This window comes from Eptatretus burgeri, chromosome 8, assembly GCF_056783735.1.
Source record: "Eptatretus burgeri isolate ZD-2024b chromosome 8, Ebu_testis_v1, whole genome shotgun sequence".
Lineage (NCBI taxonomy): Eukaryota > Metazoa > Chordata > Myxini > Myxiniformes > Myxinidae > Eptatretus > Eptatretus burgeri.
Window position 1 is genome coordinate 96,029,236 of NC_140968.1, and position 13,135 is coordinate 96,042,370.

A 13,135-nucleotide genomic window follows, 5' to 3' on the forward strand; every position below is an offset into this window, starting at 1 on the left:
ATATATATATCTAGTGTATGCCTGGTGTTGGCGCAGTGGTTAGGGCAGCAGCTTGGGATCCAAGAGGTCCTGAGTTCAAGCCCCATTGGGCCACTGAATTAATACACCAGGGGGTTGACTCAGCCTGTCATCCTTCCGAGGTCGGCGAAATGAGTACCAGTATACTGGGCCGGTGTATACCACGGTTAAAATAGGTGTACCTTATCCCTGTGTCGTAAGAGGCGACCAGGGTTGCGTCAGGAAGGGCATCCAGCGTAAAACCTATGCCAAATCAGTATGCGGATCATACGGATGATCCGCTGTGGCGACCCCTAACGGGAGCAGCCGAAAGAAGAAGAAGAAGAAGATATATATATCTAGTGTCACAAGTTGTTCTGTTATATCCCTTTGATATATTCCATGTTAAATCGTACGCTGTTTGTGCTGTATATGTCAAATTCGTATTTGTGTTGTTCAAGACCAACTTTGTCTCCATATTCCTCGTTTTACTTCTTTATTCCCAGATATTTTACTTTTACCTCCTCAACATTATCCAACAAAGAAAAACAAACAATTAAATTTTTTTTTTTCACTTCGCAATGATTCCGTCTAACTTTAATTTCGGCCTGCCTGTACTTCTTTGTTGTCCATTATTCTCTCCCCCTTTTTCAAGACAAGTCCTTTTATTTCACCTTTTCTCAATATCTCCAAAGTGAATCTTCATTGAATATCAATGCTTCTTCCTTATTCCTTGAAAAGCATATAAAACATTTTAAAATGCTTCACCTTCCTTATTTCTCCATCACAGTATTTCTCCATTCTTCACCATGATCTATTTCTCTACTTTCTTCTTTTTTTTGTCACAGAGATTATTTTCTCAAAATGTCTGTCAGCAAAGCACTTAGTCTACCAACCTTCTTTCCCGCACACACAGCATCTCCTTTCTCCGTGCCTTCAACAAAAATTCTTACCTCCCATCAAATGATCTTTATCTCTGTCCAATTTGGAATCAGAATCCCTCCACTTCATGCCCCCACTTTCTGCATCCCTCCTCATCCCACCCTCTCAATGCTTCCCTCTACCCTGCCCCCAAAAAGTCTTTCCCCAATCCTGCATCCTCCCATCACCTCCTCCCATGTCCCTAACAGTGGGCCCTCAAACATCCAAGGTCTCCTCTTCAACCTGACAGATCTATCAATCCAAGCCACTGCTAATAAACCAGACATCATCTGTTTAAAAGAATCCTTCCTCACACAGGACGTCGATGACTACAGAATTGCTGGCTATTGTCTCTTCTCATTTGATAGGCCTGAATCCCTCCCTGGTCGCAGATTTGCACTCTTCATCAAGAACTCTATTTCTCAATATTCATGCATTGATCTTACATCTCCAATGCCCAGGAGAACCTTTGCTGCGACCTCCCCTCTGTTCCCACCTCTTGTTTGTCTATGTTATACTGTCCTCCAAAGAGTGACGACTTGATCTACAGCTCTCTCAGACAAAATGGACCAACATTTAACCAATCAACACACTCTCTCTTACTCAAATGTGGTGATTTCAATTGTCACCATGGAAATTGGCTGGGTGTTGGTACCTCTCACCAGCCATGGCACTTCAGCAAAGGACCTTTGTGACTCCATGGGACTGACTCAATCTGTGAACTTTCCAACCCAGATTTCTCCCAATTGCCAATCCTCCCTTCTGGACTTGGTGATGACAAACTTCTTTGCAAATGTCTCCTGCTTTTCCTCTGCTCCAATTGGTTCATCTGATCATATGCTTGTGAGAGTCAATGTCTCTGGCAATTCTCAGAGAGCTGCCTCAACCCCAGCATGTCTGGCAGTTCACTCAGGTAGATTGGCAGGGACTGCAAGCAGCCATGTCTTTTCATGAGATCCAGGAGTTTTAGTGACTTGAGTTCTTTGAGAGGGTTGTTGAGAAAGTAGATCGGAGGATTTGCCATATGGTCCTTTCAGAGAGAGAGAGAGAGAGAGGAAGAGAGAAAATATGAAAGTGAGTGTGTGAGATGTCGCAGGATTAAAATATATATTCCAAGTCTTTGACCAGTTTGTGATTTTTTTTCAGTCTGATGCTGCTGGGGAAGAGGCTGCTGCCTATTTATATGAAAGATGATGAATGTCATGGCAGAAGGGTGAAGTCATCATCAAAGAGATAAAGAGGATTTTCCAGAGAGGTCATTGTTGAAGATTAAGAATAGGATGGTGCCGTGAACACTGCCTTGGGGCACGCCAACCTTGATAAGGACAGGAGATGAAAGGATTCCTTTGAGAGCCACAAGTTGGCGACGAGATATCTACTGCTGATGATGAGTAACCTCTACTGTTCCTGATATTAACTCAGCCTGGGAATTCTTCCACAGAAGCCTTCTCTCTCATATGCACAGATTCATCCAATCTCGTTTTCAATTATGCTACCCTTCTTCCCACCAATGGTACACTGAATCCTATGGTGAAGCAGTTGCTCTGAAACAACTTGCCTTCTCTTCCTGGAAAGCATACCTGACTGAAGGCAATCTCAGCTCATTACCCAAAGTCCGCTACAAGTGTGTTCACTTGAAGGAGAGCCCGACAACAACATTTTTCCAACATCAAGAATGAACTCTCAAACTTGTCTCCCTCCTCTAAAACCTGGTGGCACCTTGTTAAGTCTGTCTATGGAGTATGCCACCCCTCCATGCCTTCCCCCAGCAAAGATGGTCCAGTTAGAACTATAGTATATGAGAGTTGTACTTTCATATACTATAGTTGGTAACATGTCCAACTACAGTAATCTGCAAAGAATTACTACAGGAAAGAAATGGGGCGGTATTTTTGCATGGGGCGGTATTCAAATGGCACCACAGCTGATTCCACTCATGAGAAGGCTGAATGCCTCAGTTCTGTGTTTGCTTCCAACTCTTGTGTCTCCAACTCCTCTCTCTCTCTCTCTCTCTCTCTCTCTCTCTCTCTCTCTCTCTCTCTCTCTCTCTCTCTCTCTCTCTCTCTCTCTCTCTCTCTCTCTCTCTCTCCCTCTCTCTCTTCCTCTGTACCAACCCTTCCCACTTGCATCCAACTGCTCCTGGACTCTGTGTCATTTGCACCTGAGAAGGTGGAGAAGTTTCTGGGATCCCTCAACTTTGATTCTACAACTGGACCGGATGGCATCGGCTCACATATCCTAAACAACAGCTCTGCTGCTCTTGCACTTCCTCTCTCTTCCCTTTTCACACTTTCATTTGCCCTCGGTCATCTTCCATCTGCTTGAAAGTCAGCTAACATCATTGCATTACATAAAAAGGTGCAATAAATGGATCCTCTTAACTATAGATGTATAATCTTGCTTCCAATCATCAGCGAACCACATTTGAAAGTTGGCTTCCAAAATCAGCCGCTGACTGGGCATTCTCTGTAGTACAAAGTCCTTCCTTGGCAGACTTTAATTCCTATCCACCGAGAAGGCCTTCAGCTGCAGCTTGATGAAGAACTGCTCTCCCCTCTGGGCTGGCTCCCCTGCCTCATATCTTGCTCAGCTTGATGCAATGAAAACCAAGTTCTTTAAATTATTGGAATCTCTAGCGATGAAGCCGAGTCTATAGGCCAATCACTTCACCATCACAGACAGGTCGGTCGTTTCCTACTTTCTGGTCTTTCCTTTTGTATCCAGATTGTCCATCCTATGCATCCTTTCCTGCCCCCCCCCATTCCTTCCCACACCCATTGTTTGACCAAGTTTCCCTCTATCTAAGCCATAAACTCTGGTGTTGTTGTTTCCCCCCTCTCTCTACTGTTCCTTTTGCATCCTGTTACGTCCTGATCCATTCAGTGGACTGGCTCTTCAAGAAGCCTCGACTATGTATACAAAAAAAGCAAGTTCATTGACTCCATCATCACAGTTGACATAAAATCATTACTTTTCTCCAATGACCTCATCTCAGATCATAAATTTTGATGCGGCCTAGGTCACTGTACCTTGGATATGGTACAACGACTCTCTCAACAATGTATGGAGGCCTTCAATGTCAGACATGAGATCAGAGCTGTCTCTCTAGACATATCTCGAGCTTTGGATACAGCCTGGTATCACATCCCACCTTGCTCTCCAAACTCTGCCTGTAGCATCTAAGGCCAACTCCACACATGGCTTCCTGTCATCCTCCACTCTTGTCACCAATTTGTGGCTCTCAACGGAATCTTCTCATTTCCTCTCCTTGTCAAGGCTGGAATGCCCCAAGGCAGTGTTCTCAGCATCATCCAATTCTTAATCTTCAACATTGATCTCTCTGAAAAATCCTTTTTATTTATTTGCTGACATTCATTATCCACCCTCTGCCATGACATTCATTATCCCGCATATAAACAGGCAGCAGCCTCTTCCCTCTCATCAGACATTGAGAAATGCCACGTTACTTTCCCAAAATACTACTAGCCAATGAGTGATTGAATGGCAGTGGCTTGATTGAGAGTAACTCGTGTTCATGAAGAAGTCTGAGTCTTGATAATATGACATCATGGGTTACAACTGGAACAACGATGGAACTTTTCAATGGAGAGTTAAAATTTCAGACTTCTGTCAATGTGCTGTTGTTTTGAGTGCTTTGCAAAATGAATAGTGGAGGGAGGAGAGCTGAGTGGTGTTCAGCCACAATGATATTTCGATTCAGGATTTAGTACATCATTGGATTAGAAAAATTCCTCAAAGGAAACTCCTTAGATCCAGAGTTAGATCCATTGAAAGGATTTCTTTTCCATGCAGTGTGCAATGCTGATGTTGATTGTGATATACAGTATGATAAATACTAGTATGAAATGGTAATACAATAGATTAATTTTTTTCCGATTTCACGGCATATATTTCTTTATCAAGTTTGATAGTGGCATTAGGGTTAAGGTGGTTGGCTGGGAATCTTAAGGTCTAGAGTTCAAGCTCCAGCAGTGCCAAAATAGCACCAGGTGGGTTGGCTCAGCTTGTCATCCTTCCAAGGTCGGAAAAATGATTTCCAACTTGCTGGGAATGAGTCAGTCGAGCGGACTATCCAGGATTGTGTTCTATAGCCAATGAAATTTCCTCAGCAGCCTTATGTGCCTGATGGCACCAGAGGATCATCCATCCATGTTCCCTCATGAGGATTCAGAGGATCTCAATCGATGGGTCCTAAATCTGAAGTGAAACCAATGGATTCCGGCATCTAATGGTAAAAACGGTAGGGTTGAGATATGATGTCCCAAATCATGTGACTCATGCTCACTCAATGCAAAACACAAATCATCATCTTGACACTTCTTTAGTATATTTTTGGGGGTGATGAATGCTTCGGTAAAGGTGGGTGGGGGGAGTTTCTGTGGGAACTCCTCTCCAAAAATAAGATGTTGACAAGCATAGCCCATGGAAAGATTGAAGGCGGGATGATGACATTCTGAAAGTTATTTTCGGGTTACGTTCAAATTACCCGTTCTTCCCTCATGTTTGTGCAAAACAGCCATTGACTGCACTTACCGAAACAAGCATTTGAATCATCGCTGATATCCTTTTGTGTGATGCTCGAATGTCTTGCACTCTCCTCTTGAAGTAAAAGCACCGATGCTATAGAATGACATGGCAGGATAAGGATGAAAAGGGAAATTAAAAAACCATGTAAAAATGGTCATTTGAGGAGAATAGGGAAAAGTGTGGGGTGGCACAATAATTCCACCATATTTTGCAGATGTAACAAAAAGATAGATCCTTGTGCATCTTTACAATGATCTTTTCACATGAAGGCACACCTTAAATACTCACCTGTTGGAGTTTTGGGTTCATGTGTGTATAACCTGAAAAGTAAAGTGAAATGCAATTAATAAACAGATCAATTGATGGCATTTGAAAGTTTGATCTTCATTAGAATTCAGGATGATGCTTTTACATTAGAAACTAGAATGGCACTCTTCAATGTCACAATGTTGCCACATATGCATCCATCCACATTATTACATCATTAAACTAAACATACATACTTGAACGAAGTTTGATTTACATCCCTGAACCCAGATTCAAAAATATTAAATAATTCTGGCTGTCAGACCATACGTCCAACCAGGTTGAAATTTAGAACACGTATTTGCCATGACGGCAAGATCATAACTCTGTCGTTTCACGTTGATTGATGAAGCGGTTCAAGAGAAAGAACTTTTAAAATATTTTTGTTCAATGCAATATGGCTGCCAAACCACAAGACCTATTAATTATTTGTGAACGCCATGGTATCCTCAAGTCTTGTGGAACATGTGGGTGAAGTTTCCCCTCGATCTGTCAAGCCGTTCTGGAGAAGATTTTTAAAGGTTTATTGTTCAAAAAAACCCATAGCTGCCAAACCATGTGACCTATGACATCATACATGGAAAACGTTTTGTTCCTCATGGATAAGCGATCATATCTGTCAAGTTTTGCCTCGATCTGTTCAGCCGTTTTGGAGAAAATGTTTTATGTTAAAAGCAATATGGTTGCTGAACCATGTGACTGAAAACCGCATCAATCCCCCCCCACCCCTCCAATACAATTTAGCTCTAGATGACCCTCAAAATTTTTGTTTACTCATCCTTCCACTTCAGGGTTTGTTGCACACTTTGGTTGAATTGGCAGCCTGTCCTACTTCATCAAAGCTATTTTTCCAGACCGGATCCATCGTGCATCTCCATTATATTTTTTCCTGTGTTGCTGTTTGTGTTTTGGTCCAAATTTCTAAGTTAAATCGCACCTTGTTGTGCTGTATTATCGAATTTGTGTTAGTGTTGCTCCTCATGCCGACACCTTGGATAGCTGGCGTGCAAATTCTGTCTGTCTTGATGCCGCATTCCTCATTCTGCTTTTTTTTTCTCCCAAGCATTTTCCTTTAAGCCTCCTCAACGTTATCCTATTCCCCTTTCTCACTTCAAAAATAAACAAATTTTAAAAAGTCCATTCTTCACTCCAAAACATGAACTCAATTTGCCTCTATTTCCTGTCCTTAATTCTTTATCTCTTCCTTTCATCAATATCTCCAAAGTAAATCTTTCTTGAATGAAACTCTTCTTCCTTGAAAAACTTTTAGATACATTTTAAAATGTTGCACTTTAATTTAAGATCACCCCCCCACCATTCAAAACCATGTTCTTTTCTTCCCCGAACCCCTCCTCCCTTCCCCCTTTCCAAACCCACCCTCTCCAAATTTCCAGTTTTTCCTTCCAGAGCATTTGCTCCTGCAACCACCTTGTCCACCGCTGCACCCGTCCCCTACGCCTCATTCTTACTCACACCCCTTGTTTGTCCGTCTCTGTCTACTTTGTCCCTTCGCCCTGCTATTGGTGTTTCCCCCATCACTTTCTGCTGTTGCTTTTGTTCTGCTGCATTCTGTGTTCTAGCTCTTCCATGAGCCTCGATTTTGCATCCAAATATATATACACACTGTGTATAAACACACACACACACACACACACACACACACACACACACACACACACACACACACACAACATCAGATATTCGGTGCAGTAAAACAGAACATTTATCGATTATTGTGGAATGATAAAGGCAAAGACTGAGTTTTTTTTAATTCTATGGATAAGCCTATTCTTCATCGAAATCAACCAATTTGTAACTATTCATCCAAGGCAAGCAGGAACAGTATTTGGTACAATCAGTTTTCCAGTACCTTCTCTGCCATGGCCACTTGTTCTTGGCTTTATTGTCTTCGTTCTCAATTACTGCCGTCGACTCATCTGGTGGTTTGATCTCTCGGGTGCCCCAGGAAACGTTATTCATGTTGACGAGGGAGTATATGAGTAAAATTAGGTACCCAGAGGGGGCGCAGATGGCATAGATAAAGCCATGAATGATGCAAAAAAACTCTTTGGGATGAAACAGAGCGGTTGCAACGTGGATGATGATTAATACGAGGAAGAAGATCCCCATCACACTTACACGTCCATTATCAACCATGTCAGTTGAAATCTTCAATATGGAGGTCAACGTGAAAAAGCAATAAAATATGGTGAGGACAAGGGCCAAGCTAAGCTGGACCGATTCTTTTGTTTTGAAGCAGATGAGCAGAAAAAACGCAGGTGGAATGATGGAAAGCACAATAGAAACGTTCACGTTCAAATCGAAGAGATAATGAAGTGCACCTGCAAAGAGGCAATTGGGATAATTCGTGAAACATCAAAAACATCGTCCAAGACAAGATAATTATTGCCATTTCATTGTTTTTGAGGCATCTTTTCTCTCCAAAATTTTTCTAAAGTTTTCCTTTTACTGCATTACTACTCTAAGTTTCAGTGACAACCAATAGATAAGGTGTGAGTTAAGTAATTAATAACTAGTGATTAGCAATAAATCCAGACTGAAGTACCCGAGGGTAATGGGACAATCAGTCACCTGCAGCAAAACTTCCAAGCATCTACTCTCTAAAGGCACATTGGAAATACAGAGATAGACAGATAGACAGACATTGACAGACACAGAGACAGAGGGGTGAATATCAAAACCTCTGTTTCCTACTGACGTGTCAGAATGCGTATGTTGGGACAATGAGCACTGATGATGTAAGAGTTGCAAAATTGCACAGGCTTCATTATTGGACGAAACCAGTGGCCAAGCTGATGCTAACCAAATGTACAATATCACTGATCTGACTTATGTTCACAAGCATTGGTGGTTCGACTCACTGATTGGTTGAGTAATACATTGGTGGAGCAATAAAGAAAACCTCACCTGTCCAACTCATAATCCCATGAGATTTGTGATAACCCCGTGGAATTGCAACTGTCAAGTTGACCATGACCATGAGACCAGAAAACAAGAGAAAAAAAACATACGGACAATACCCCGAGGCACTCACATGGTAGCGGCTAGATAAGATAACCAGGGAACCACTGGTAGGCATGGATAACCCACAAAATATGTAATGGAGAAAAAGTATGGAATTTTTTTTAATGCCAGGAACAAACTTTGGTCCATCATGGGTGATGAAAGGTGTGGTTAAGTTTCCTCGAAATTGTGTGTGTAGTTTCAGAGAAGAAAACAAATACATATTTTGGGGGGCAACCCCCCCTGCGGACTCCCTTTGACTCCGATTTTTTTTAATGCCATAAACAATCTTTGGTACATCACAGGTGATGATGGTTGTCGTCAAGTTTCATCGGTATTGTATGTGTAGTTTCAGAGAAGAAATCAAATATATCTTTTGGGGAGCAATCCCCCTTACACTCCCTTTGAGCCCAATTTTTTTTAATGTTATGAATAAACTTTGTTACACCATGGGTGATGAAGGTTGCGGTGAAGTATCATCCGAATTGTACGTGTTGTTTCTGAGAGAAAAGCAAATATCTCTTTGGGTGGGGGGGGGGAACCCCCATAGAACCCCTTCGGGCCGGATTTTTTTAATGCTATGAACAAACTTTGGTACATGCATGGTGATGAAAATTTCGGTAAAGTTTCATCGAAATTGTATGTGTAGTTTCAGAGAAGAAGTTGAAAGAATTTGTGGATGGACGGATGGACAGATGATGTGCCATGCCATAAGCTCCCCGAACTACATTCCAGGTGAGAGTAAAAAAAATCTATGGGTATTTACTTTCTTCTCCGTTACATATTTTGTGGGTCAACTGCTAAAAATCAACTTCACTAAAGTCCTGTTACATACCCCGCCCCCCACCCCCCCACCCACCCCTTATCATCATCTACCCTGGTACGTTTCCATTTCTTGTACATATATATATATATATATATATATATATATATATATATATATATATATATATATATATATATATGTCTGTGTGTGTGTTTCATTTTAATGTAATGTTTTGTTTTTATGACAATAAAGTCTTGTGTATTCATAGTTTACATTTACACCTCTTGTGTGTTCGCCAAGAGGCATTGTAAAAGTGTAACTTTAAGTGGAATTAGATGTTATCCGTCATATGGATGCTGCTGAATGTGCCGTTGATGTTTCTCGGTTAATTTTGCCCCTGATGTATAAATGTGGGGCCGTTCAGGAAGGAGAAGATGTACCGCCAACTTCAACTGCTTGCGGAAGAGGTTTATTTGTATTGAAATGACTGGAAATTGTTTTTCATTTATACATATGTGTACTTGAATATAACTGTCATTAATCAAAATGGCTTTGGCAATATAGAGCGATTAAAAAAAAAATTCCAACAAACTTAATTTTCTTTTAAATTTTCGATTTTGTTTTTGTGTAAAATGCCCCCCCCCCCCCGGCACTCACTGATGTGCCTCTGAAAGTTTGACGAAGATCCATTTAGCCATCTCTGAGAAAAATGGTGGCACACACATGGACAGACAAATGGCTCTTATAGTATAGATTACAGTTCCACAGAAGAGTAATGGTTGCCAGGTATAAGGCTAAGTCCATCACTATCAATCAGATTGCCAATAACAAGCCTCTAAATACAGTTTTAATTCTTCATTGAACTTAGCCACAATTATTGAGATGATGGGAGACACTTTTACATTTACCAACCACCCCTAAGAAAAACGATGGAATTAGACAATTATGGAAACTGTTATTTTAAAATCTATATGGAAAACTTGACCCATGCCTCCTATTAATATGATTACATTTTGACCTTTCTCGTTTTTGTGAATATACACCTACTTTCTATATCTCACTGAGAAACTTCCAACATAAAATTAACACACTAATGTAACAATTGAAATACTGAATTGAATCACCTCCCTTCATAAATTTATGTCACTGTTCATGATGCTTTTGCAGGAATTTACCAGATATTAAGAGGCATACAGATGCAGGTCCCAGCAATGATGATGCAGTGTAGAAGACCTGGTACATAACGTAGGGGGTGGAAATGGATGCATTTTGCCGGGTCGTACGTGCAGCAGTGTGGAGCAAGTCAAAGACGCTGACAAGTGCAGATGGAACCCAGCGTCTGCGCTGGTTGTAGAACTCATTGAAGTACTGTGGTGCATTGGTGTATGCATCTGCTGCAGAGCAGTACTCGACACGCCAGCCACGCTGCAGCATCAGTGTGCAGAGCCAGCGGTCTTCACCTAAAAAAACAAAAACAATTTAAAGCTTTGCGATAGAAAACATGTGAACTCGTTCAGAGCCCAAAAAAATCGAGTTTCCACAAATAAGGTTGAAGACTGCAACATGCCAATAAAGTCTTGTGACAAAGGGCAGAGGCCATCCATTGTGAGCCAACAGCCATCCATTGCTAGTGCCCAACTGTGTCTGTGGACATCCTCCTGCAGTTGGGTTCCTTTTCTTTCGGGAGGATGGTGACAGGATTTGCACTCCGGCCACCGTAAAACACTTCATTCCAAAACTTCACAGCGAGCGGAGACATGAATATCATGGCATCTGCCTGGGGGATTGTCAGATGGAGGGCCCTGGAGTATCGGTGGAAAGTGGACGCAGAAACGCGTTGCTCCAGCGCATGCTCCCATACCTGACCTGACCTGACCTGACCTGACTGCCACATGGACTGAGAAAGGTGGAAAATAAAACAAGTCAAACACCAACCAGATATAACCTTGAAAAAATATTGTGAGAGCAGTCAGACTGTTCCGGTTGCCCGGTTCAAATATGACGGACAGCGCTAAAGCGGCTGTTGCTGTCAGGTGAGTCCGGAGTTCTGCGTCGGATCAGGTCAGGTCAGGTATGGGAGCATGCGCCGGATCAGCGCGTTGCTACGTCCACTTTCTGCCGGTACTCCAGGGGCCTCTGTCTGGCTATCCCCTAGGCAAATGCCTGGCCCATCCCTATCTCCCTGAGATGCTGATCAACCTGCTGCAACCACGAGGAACGTGGTCGGCCCATTGGCCTCCTCCACTCACAAGGCTCCCTCGCTGAGAGAATCTGGTGAGCAGGATCAGCGTCAGGAAAACGAGCCACATGTCCACACAGCCGCAGCTGACGCTCATGGACTATGCAGGTAACAAATCTCATTTGAGTCTCTCTCAGCAATCACTCGTTGGACACAAAGTCTGACGAGTGATAGCCAAGGATTCTCCGAAAAGACCTGGTATCAAAGGCATTAAGTCTCTGTCTCAGATCCCTGGTCAGAGTCCAAGTCTCACAGCCAAAGAGCAAAACTGGAAGCATGAAGGACCTAAAGACTCAGACTTTTGTCCTCCTGCACAGGTACCGACAGTGCCACACCCCATGATCCAGTGAATCCATGACTCCCCAGGCCTGACCCAGATGTCTATTGACCTCTGGCCCACAGACAGCAGAGACATAAATATCACTGCTAAGGTAAGTGAATCTCTCCATGACCTCAACACCCTCACCTCAAACAGGTACAGACAGGATAGCTGCATACAAGATGTCAATGAAAGCATGGATCTTAGTTTTGACCCAGGAAACCCGTAATTCCAGCATCTCCGACTCCTCATTCAGCACCTCGAGGGCCCCCAAAAGGATATCCAGAGTGTCTGCAAAGATGACTGCATCATCTGCGAAATCAAGGTCAGAGATCTTGGCATTCCCAAAGGATGCACCACAGCTTGATCTCTCCACAATCCTCCCCAGAATCCAGTCCATACAAGTGCTGAAAAGTGTGGCAGCCAGTCCACACCCATGACAAACTCCAGTAATGATGAGAAATAAGTCAGAGATGGTATCACCACATCTCACAGCACTCTCATTGCCAGAGTATAATTCAGACATCAGATTGATCAATTTTGTTGGCACCCCACGAAGACCAAGAATCCTCCAGAGGGCATCCCGATTCACTGAATCAAACGCTTTGCAGAGATCAACATCGGCTGCAAGCAGCCCCTGCCATAACTCTCATCTGCATTCGGTGAGGACCCGAAGAGCAAGGATATCGTCAATGATTGACCACTTTGGTATAAAGCCTGATTGCTCTGGATGCTGGTACTCAAGCAGATGGTGGCAAACCCCATCACGAATTATCCAAACAATGACCTTTCCCGGCACTGAGAGCAGCATCACCCCTTGGTAGTCATCACAGTCCTGGCAATCACTTTCCCCTTCCAGAGTGCGACAACAAGGCCCCTCTTCCAGTCAGTTGGGATGATGCCCGTGTTCCAGGCAGAGCACAGAACTGTATGCAACTGCATGAGTACAGCATTTCCACCAGACTTGATAAGTTCAGCATGGATGCCACAGATCCCTGGAGCTTCACCCCATTTT

General features: G+C 42.8%; 1 protein-coding gene across 1 annotated transcript in view; it reads right to left on the minus strand.

Annotated features, from left to right (window-relative positions):
* The window catches only part of LOC147022328 (chitin synthase chs-2-like), a gene marked incomplete at its 5' end in the record, with an annotated part of 284,439 nt that overhangs the window by 38,909 nt on the left and 232,395 nt on the right, over positions 1-13,135 (minus strand). Inside the window, 4 exons of the mRNA XM_085890495.1 lie at positions 5,473-5,559; positions 5,755-5,786; positions 7,643-8,114; positions 10,738-11,022. Of these exons, the coding sequence (XP_085746621.1) occupies positions 5,473-5,559; positions 5,755-5,786; positions 7,643-8,114; positions 10,738-11,022 (876 nt within the window). The remainder of the gene's footprint in view (positions 1-5,472; positions 5,560-5,754; positions 5,787-7,642; positions 8,115-10,737; positions 11,023-13,135) is intronic.